This window comes from Hemicordylus capensis, chromosome 7 (genome assembly GCF_027244095.1).
Source record: "Hemicordylus capensis ecotype Gifberg chromosome 7, rHemCap1.1.pri, whole genome shotgun sequence".
NCBI lineage: Eukaryota > Metazoa > Chordata > Lepidosauria > Squamata > Cordylidae > Hemicordylus > Hemicordylus capensis.
Window position 1 is genome coordinate 20,563,616 of NC_069663.1, and position 9,080 is coordinate 20,572,695.

A 9,080-nucleotide genomic window follows, 5' to 3' on the forward strand; every position below is an offset into this window, starting at 1 on the left:
CAGAGGTGGGAGAAATCTCTCTTCATATTCTGTCTGTCTTCATTTTATTTGACAGGGATGGATCCGTGGCGGCAAGGTTGGATGGATTCCCCCTTTCAAGCGGTACCAACTGGAGCCGAGACAGAAACACCAGGTAAGAGGTTTCTTTTCGTCTTGCCAGTGAGTCACACACATGCAAAAGTGCCACCCCTCCGTTTACACAGCATTAAATATATTTGCATGGTGCTTTGCAGCTGGAAGAAGGTTTTCTAAAGCCTAGGGCTCATTTCGCAAGCAATTTCTTAGAAATTAGGTGCTCCGTTGCCTACATCTGGAAAGGAACGGGGGCGAGAATGTGTGCTGGCTCCCACTACTACTTATATACCACTTTACACCCCAAGTTTCCAAAGCAGTTTACACAGACTAAATAAAGACAGTTCCCTGTCCCCAAAAGGCTCACCAAAAAAAAAAAAAAGGGGGGGGGGAGACACCAGCAAAAGCCACTGGAGGGATGCTGTGCTGGGGTTGGATAGGGTCAGTTGCTCTCCCCCTACTAAAAGGTAAGATAATCACTATTTAAAAAGGTGCCTCTTTGCTCAGTTGGCACTATCCATCCTGCACTCACAAATGCAACATTCTAGGTCAATACTCTTGGAAACCCACAGACTGGTGGCAGCCCCCAACAACCGTGAGTACAGGAGGAGAGCTGGTCTTTGGTAGCCAGCATGATTCCCCCCCCCTTTGCTAAGCAGGATGGACCCTGGTTTGCATTTGAATGGGAGACTACATGTGTGAGCACTGTAAGATACTCCCGCTCTGGGAAGTGCACTTACATGCTTGCATGCAGAAGGTTCCAAGTTCCCTCCCTGGCATCTCTAAGATAGAGCTGAGAGAGATCCCTGCCTGAAGCCTTGGAAGAGCTGCTGCCAGTCTGTGTAGACAATACTGAGCTGGATGGGCCAATGGTCTGACTCCGTATATGGCAGCTTCCTATGTTCCTATTTATTGGGGCCTGTATGAAGCTTCAGCCAAAGTGGAATATTCTGCAGTCCCCTGGGCATCATGCGGAGATGGCCCATCTCACTGTACAGTGTTGGGCTGTGCCCGGTCTCAGGGGGCCCCTTTAAGGGAAACTGAGCTCTCTTGAGCCCCTGCCCCATCCCGGACGGCATGTGTGCAGAGTGCTGGGAAGTGTCGCCCCACAGAGCTCTTAAGAAAGGGCTCAGTCTCTGTTAAAGGGCCCTCCCAGCACCGAGAAAAGCACCAGAGGCCAGCCCAGAGAGAAATGGCTCTCACGTCGAAGGTTTTTGGCCAAAGTGCCCCCTGCCTAAAAAACACAGTGAAGGCCGTGACTCTAGGGCAGGGGTCTCCTCTGTGGCAGAGAAGGACACAGCTCTACCTGGAGGGGCAGAGGATGGAACCTGGACCCTTCTACATGCTAATCTGGTGCTCTGTCACGGGGCTACGGGCCTCGTTTCCAGACACGATACAAGGCAAAGATAGGCAAAGGAGGTCAAGGGATTTAAACCCAGCCAGGATTTCGCTGCAGGAACCATTTCAAGGTTTTGGCTTAGGGGCATAGGAAGCTGCCATAGATGGATGGAGTCAGACCCTTGGTCCATCTAAGGCAGTCTTGTCTGCACTGACTGGCAGCAGCTCTCCGAGGCTGCAGGCAGGAGTCTCTCCCAGCCTTACCTGGAGATCCTGCCAGGGATCGAACCTAGGAACCTTCTGCACACTAAGCTGATGCTCTACCATTGTGCTACGGCTCCATCCCCTCACTCCCGTGCACAGAATGCACCAGACATCCACACCCAGGCCTCAGTAATCTCTCTCCAAGCACAAAACGTTTCTTTTTAGATTGTGAGCCCTTTGGGGACAGGGATCCATCTTATTTGTTTATTATTTCTCTGTGTAAACCGCCCGGAGCCATTTTTGGAAGGGCAGTATAGAAATGGCATGCATGAATAAATAAATAATAAAAATTGAAAGGCTATGGCAGAAAAAGACCAAAATAATCTCAGTAGTAATTGGCGCCCTGGGTGCAATTCCAAAAGATCTTGAAGAGCACCTCACCACCAGAGGGGCCACAGAAATCACCACCAGTCAGTTACAAAAAGCAGCTTTACTGGGAACAGCCTATATTTTGCAACAATATCTATAATAACGACAACAATACTCATAATAAAATTCAGCCATCCCAGGTCCTTGGGAAGGACTCGATGTCTGGATAAAACAAACTAGTCAATAACACCTGTCTGACTGTGTCAACAAGAAATAATATGAGAAGTTTAATAGACCAGTCTTTTCCCTCCCTCCCTCAAGATTTCATGGAAGATTACAGGAAGATGTTCCAAGAAGATTTCGGCACAGAGGATTCTTGGTTTCTGCCAGAAAATGGGATGGATCAGCAGCCATGGGGTGGTGGGAGTTATCTAGCAGAACTTGAGGAGCTTGAGAAGGAAATGCCCTACCATCACACACCTGGCTTGAAAGGTAAGACACTCGGAAGAAAAGCCTTGCTGGATCAGTATCCTGTTTCGCACAGTGAGATAAAGGCATGCCCCCCTCTTGATGACCCTATACTAGTGATCAAGACTATAGGCTATCTCCTAGAGACTACCATTGTTAGACTTGCCCGCTGTGAATCTGCCTACGCCCCTTTGACAGCCATCCAAGCTGGTGGCCATCATCACCACATCCTATGGCAGAGGACTGCATAGATTAATTATGTGCCAGGTAAAAAAATACTTCCTTTTGCTGGCCCTAAATGCCCTGGCAATCAGTTTCATGGGATGACCCCCAGTTCTAGTGTTATGAGAGAGAGCGATCTCCAAAGGACCCCCAGCCAAATCTGAGTACTGAGTGAGCACTTCCTAATAGGAGATCTCTGTTTGTCTTCCAGGTTTCCCCGAGTACACAAATACCATTGTGGAGGATACACAGGTCTCCTCCTACCTGGATTATGGGGGATCCAATGGCAAGGGTAAGTTTGGATTGGGATGTGGGAAAGTTAAGGTAAAGTGTGCCAGTGAGTTGGTGTCGACTCCTGGTGCCCACAGAGCCCTGTGGTGGCCTTTGGTAGAATACAGGAAGGGTTTACCATTGCTTCTTCTCACGCAGTATGAGATGATGCCTTTCAGCATCTTCCTAGATCGCTGCTGCCCGATATAGGTGTTACCCATAGTCTGGAAAACATACCAGTGGGGATTCGAACCAGCAACCTCTGGCTTGTTAGTCAAGTCATTTCCCTGCTGCACCATTAGGTGGAAGAGAGAGATCAATGAAGGGTGTTTTTGCACAGAAACAGCATTCAGACTGCTGTCTCAAAATGCCTTGGGATGCCCCTGGCGTTAGGTAAAATCCCATGTAGTGTACTGGTTAGTGTTGGGCTAGGACTGGGGAGACCCGAGTTCAAATCCCTGTTCAGCCACGCCATTCGCTGGGTGACTTTGGGCCAGCTGCTTAACTCTCAACCGTACTGACCCCATCGGGCTGTTGTGAGGATAAACAGAACTGTGCACACCACTCTGGGTTCCTCAGAGGAAGAATAATGGACTAGCGGTGCCAAGAATTAAAACCAAGGACAAGAAGAGAGCTCTCAGTCTTCTGTGCAATGTTTTGCCTTTGAATCTTTCAGCTTCCGGTCCTGCCCTCCAGGAGAGGGTCCTGAGAAGTCTGGAGGGCTCCCACGATCTGAGGTTGCCACACCGGCCTTTGGGTGTGCCTCTGCACCCCTCTTCCCCCAAAAGACCAATATCGCCATCTAAGTCATGGCCTAGAGGGCAGCAGGAGCCAGGTAGGAAAATAACCAAGGGGTTGGCTGATAGCTGTGGTCCGTAGCTCCCTACCACAAAAAGTGGTATAGCCCAGCTTCGGCCCTCCTGCAGATGTTGGCCTACAACTCCCACAATCCTTGGCGATTGGCCGCTGGGGCTTATGGGAGTTGTAGTCCAAGGAGTTCGAACAGCTGTCGGGATGGGGAGAGAATGTTGGGCAGGTCTGCTCTAGCCACTCTCTCCCATGGCCGTACACCAGGACAGGCCTGCAGAACTGTGGCCATCCGGCCGATGTTGGCCTACAACTCCCCTTCGCCCCAGCCAGGAGAAGCTCGGCTTACTCCTTTCTCTCTCCCTCTCCCCGCAGCCTGCCCAAGAGTTGTGCTGCCTGAGGGCTGCCCATTCATCAGGTATAGCTGTGCAGTCCCGTGCAGCTCTACCTGATGAACAGCCAGCCTGCAGGCACCACAACTCTCGGGCAGGGCGGGAGAGGACGCCTTAGGCAAGCTACTCTTTGTCTGCCTTAGCTGCAGTATTGAAGAAGGTGAGGGAGGGATAATATTGCTCTAGCTTAACAGGGAGGAAAGGTGAGTGAGTGTGATTACAGCATGATGATACATGTGAAGTGCTGTGAGGACCCTTGCAAGAGGATCCTGATAGGGCCTGTGCTTCTTCCCCGCTCCAGGAGAAGCCTTCTCAAAGGCAGAGGCATTCTGCAATCCGGCAAGGAGCACCAGCACAGAGGCCTGTGATTCATGTCACTGCGAATCACCAAGCAGGACCAGTCAACAAGAGGCGTTCAGGAATGGGATCGGTACCAGGCCCGGCACCAGGCCACAAAGAGATCAGACAGGTAATGCTGGGAGAAGACACACTTGGTCATCGATGGGGTGGGAGTGTCATTCTCAGCCCCATCCTTAGACCTTTTGGTAATTTAAAAAAAAAAAAACCACTAAAATTTATATAATGCTTGGAAATGGTGGTGGAAAGAATTCAGATGGATGTACATAGATTGTAATAAGAATCATTGTGATTGTTTTCTTTGATCATTAATTATTATTATTTATTCAATTAGTTTTTTATTTTATTTTTCTTATGTTTTTGGTTGTATTATAGATAAAATATTTTTTTTTTTTAAAAAAAATACTAATATTTATATACTGCTTGTCAACAAAGTTCCTAAACCAGTTCACCTAGCAAGAAGATCCCTGCCAAGAAAGTAGAGAGGCACCTTTTAAAGTGGCGGTTCTCACATTTAGCAAGGGGAGAGCAACTGAGCCACTCCAGCCCCTGCATGGCATCCTGGCAGTGACTGTGGCTGGCGTCTGTTTATTTTAAGATTGTGAGCCCCTTTGGAACAGGGAACCATTTTCTTATCACTTACTCTGTAACCTGTGCCGAGAATGTGTTGAGAAGTGGTATATAGGTATTCTTAAGAGCCTAGCTTGCCTCACAGGGTTGTTGTGAGGAGAAACGTAACCCATGTGCACTGCTCTGGCTTCTTTGGAGGAAGAGCAGGAGAAGAGGGTCAAAATATCAGCTCCCTGCCCCAAAGGGGCTCACAACTGAAGACAGACAAAGGAGACACCAGCAACAGATTCTGGAGGAAACTAGGTGGGGTTAAAAAGAGAAAGTTTCTCCTCCAGTGCTAAATAAAGAGCCCTTTTATGTAAAGCTTTTGCTCTTTGTGTTTTGCTGGTCAAATGACCGTAACAAAGATTTGATCTGGATAAAGAGCCAGCATGGTATAGTGGTTAGAGTGCTGGACTTGGATCGAGAAGACCCGAGTTCAAATCCTCACTCAGCCATGAGACTTGCTGGGTGACTCTGGGCCAGCCACTTCTCTCTCAGCCTGACCTAACTCACAGGATCGTTGTGAAAAGAAACACACCACGCACACCACTCTGGGCTCCTTGGAGGAAGAACAGGATATAAATGTAAGACAGAGGAACCCGCTTTGAAAGGTGCCTCTTTGCCCAGTTAGCAGATCCTCAGCAGCGAAAACAGAGCCGGCTGCCTGGAGTTCAGATAAATTGCCTTCCAGGGCCGCATCTAGGCTTCCAGAGAGTCCTAGGACGAAGCCCTCCGCTCCGTTTGAACCGCGTTAACCCCACACAGACACCCCCTCGCTTTCTGCTGGACAGGTTCCGGCCCCATCCAGCTATGGCGGTTCCTGCTGCAGCTGCTACTGGACGGCTCCTGCCAGGCTTTCATCTGCTGGACGGGGAACGCTTGGGAGTTCAAGCTCCGGGACCCCCACGAGGTGAGGCACGACTCAACCCCCCCCGCCCACCGGCTCTGTGACAGCCAAAGATGCTGCTGTGGAAGGAGCCCGAGACTTGGTCCATCTAGCTCAGTATCACCTGCACGGACTGGCAGCAGCGCTCCAAGGTTTCAGGTTCGAGGCCCACCCAGCCCTACTGTCAGGGGTTGAACCCAAAGCCTTCTGCATGTGCTCTGATATTGAGTTACATACTGCTACCGGAAGAGAGCTGGTCTTGTGGCAGCAAGGATGGATTGTTCCCTTTGCTAAGTAGCATCCACCCTGGTTGCATTTGAATGGGAGACTTGAGGTGTAAGCACTGTAAGAGATTCCCCTGACAGCAGAGCTGCTCGGCTTTGGCCCTCCTGCAGATATTGGCCTACAACTCCCATAATTCCTGGCTACTGCCCTACTGTGGCTGGGGATCATGGGAGTTGCAGTCCCCCCAAAAAAAAACCACCAGCTGGCAGGGGGAAAGTTGAGCTGACCAGCCTCAGGGGATGGAGCCGCTCTGAGAAGAGCAGAAGGTTCCAAGTTCCCTCCCTGGCAGCATCTTTAAGATAGGGCTGGGAGGGACTCCTGCCTGCAACCTTGGAGAAGCTGCTGCCAGTCTGTGCAGACAATACTGAGCTAGCTGGACCAATGGTCTGACTCAGTATATGGCAGCTTCCTATGTTCCTAACACACACAGTAGGCTCACTCACATGATCCTAATCAGAGTAGCAGGAGCCCCCAGGCAGGGTAAGAGAGCAAGGCACACACCGAATTAGCGGTCATGTTAAAGCCAAGCAAAAAGGTAGGAGGCAGGGAGAATGATTGTGTGTGAGGCGGAAGGTGGGTGGGATGGCATTCCGCCCTCTCTCGGTCAAGAGGGGGATTGCTGGTCTTGGGTAGCAAGCGTGACATGTCCCCTTTGTTAAGCAGAGTCTGCCCTGGTTTGCAGTTGAATGGGAGACTACATGTGTGTGAGCATTGCAAGATAGGGGGTGCAGCCTCCATCCCTTAGGCGGGGCTGCTTTGGGAAGAGCATCTGCATGCAGAAGGTCCCAAGTTCCCTCTGGCCTATCCAGTTAGGGCTGAGAGATACTGTACTCCTGCCTGCAACCTTAGAGAAGCCGCTGCCAGTCTGGGTAGACAATACTGAGCTAGATAGACCAAGGGCCTGACTCAGTATATGGCAGCTTCCTATGCAACCCCATCCGCAACCCATGCACATACTATGATTTCTAGACATTCAACAGTGAATGTGACCCACACCCCTGTATCGCCTGTGAGGGCCACAGCAAACTGGGGGGGGGGAATGGCTTGGGGGCCAGCAGTCCCTTCGGCCTGGAGCTGCAGGACGCCTCCAACGCACCCCTCTCCCCCTGTGCCAGGTGGCCAGACGCTGGGGCCAGCGGAAGAACAAGCCCCATATGACCTACGAGAAGCTGAGCCGGGGCCTGCGCTATTACTACCACAAGAACATCATCCACAAGACCAGCGGCCAGCGCTACGTCTACCGCTTCGTCCGCGACATCCGCAGCCTGCTGGGCGAACTGTCGGAGACGCTGCAGAGCCAGCAGGGGAGAGGGCCAGCCTCCTAGAGAGAAGGATGCTGGCTCATGGGCACAGGAGCAGCCATGGCAGCTTCTAAGAGGGTGTCGCCAGCAACTTGCGTCTGCGCTCGAGAGCCCAGCAGGCACCAACGGGGCCCGTGGCTTGGCATCCGTGGCTCATGCTGGTTGTGGCGGGGACAGAGACAGAGGATCTGTTTCCTGGGCCTCGGGAGGCCTCAGCCCTTTGGGGCTGCAGGCCACCCAAAAAAAAAAAAAAAAGGCTCATAACTCTGGTTATTCAACCTAGTCCTACAGCTACAGGATGCATGGACACTTATAGGCAATTTTGCCTCTCTTTTTTCTACAATACAGAAGTCACAAACTCATTCCCTTATTTGCTTGGTACTTTATATATTTTGATATTGTAACTCCTGGCCCATCAACTCCAGTAGCAGAATATATAAAGAGCGGGGTTAGGCAGTTCAGGATGCCACCAGACAATTCAAATCATGGTGGAGATCAGGGGTTCCCAACCTCAGGTCTCCCCGATGGTGCTGGACTACAACTCCCATCATCCCCTGCCAAGGCCAGTGGCGGGGGATGATGGGAGCTGGAGTCCACCATCATCTGGGGGACCTGAGGCTGGGAGCTCTCTGCTTTAGATCGTTATCATGAACAAGCCCGAGAAAGCCATGGGCTTACATGCTCCTCCTCCCACAGGAGAGGAGTAAAGTCAAAACCGGAAGCGCTTGATTTTTAAAAACAAAAACCACAGCTCCACACCTTGTCCAAACTGTGTGGTTCGTTTTAACTATGGCTTCCTCAAACACATCGGGATCAAGTTGTGGTTTCAGATCCTGGTTTGTTTGCACAGGTTCATCAGTTAAACTAACGGCAGTTCTCAGTTTGGACGAAGCTGCAATCTGTTTAAAGGTCAGAGAAGCAGCTTTTGGTCTACTCTGCCTGCAAAGCCTCTGCACCTATGGCTCTCCTGGGCTTGTCCAATCATCTCACAGTTCTGATGGATGTCTGAACCCATTCTTGTTATATGTATACATATACACATATACACACACACACACACAATCAGATTTTGCTAGTCCTTTGGACACCAGGCTACATGATCTTCAGCACATCGAGTCCCACCACCATATTCAACGGCTGACAGCCACTCAAGTGTGCACAAGACTACAGCACTAATCTAATGAGCCAGTTTCTCCATTCTCAACTTGTCCCACACTTAGGAATACCAGGATGTCAAAGCCTGGAATCCCTGCTTTACTAGGGGTGAGGACAGAGACTCCAATCGGGGGTCTGTATGCATGTCACCAAGGAACTGCAAGGCGCAGAGTCATTTTTGAAGCGTAATTAAAAGGGGAGGGGGATATACCGGGAAGTATACCATTGCCTCTCGGTGAACAGGGTAATGCGTATTTTGTCATCGCCCTTTGCAAAAAGGGAAATCATACTTGGGTGGGCACAACCTGGCCAGGTCTTCGAATGATACAGCAGCCCAAATGA

At 50.6% G+C, this 9,080-nt stretch overlaps 1 protein-coding gene across 1 annotated transcript; it reads left to right on the forward strand.

Moving 5' to 3' along the window:
* Nucleotides 1-7,679, forward strand: ETV2 (ETS variant transcription factor 2). Its single transcript, XM_053267602.1, has 7 exons — nucleotides 1-133; nucleotides 2,305-2,475; nucleotides 2,885-2,965; nucleotides 3,620-3,778; nucleotides 4,444-4,611; nucleotides 5,903-6,021; nucleotides 7,398-7,679. Exons 1-7 carry the CDS (start codon nucleotides 58-60, stop codon nucleotides 7,605-7,607), a joined length of 984 nt encoding a protein of 327 aa, XP_053123577.1. The 5' UTR covers nucleotides 1-57; the 3' UTR covers nucleotides 7,608-7,679.
* The last annotated feature ends 1,401 nt before the right edge of the window (nucleotides 7,680-9,080 follow it).

What these genes read in the sequence shown, in the direction of transcription:
- ETV2 (XM_053267602.1), top strand. Translation starts at nt 58, where the DNA reads ATGGATCCGTGGCGGCAAGGTTGGATGGATTCCCCCTTTCAAGCGGTA. An exon ending in TCACACACCTGGCTTGAAAG is followed by an intron (nt 2,476 to 2,884) that starts GTAAGACACTCG and finishes TTTGTCTTCCAG; the next exon opens with GTTTCCCCGAGTACACAAAT. An exon ending in TAGAGGGCAGCAGGAGCCAG is followed by an intron (nt 3,779 to 4,443) that starts GTAGGAAAATAA and finishes TCCCCGCTCCAG; the next exon opens with GAGAAGCCTTCTCAAAGGCA.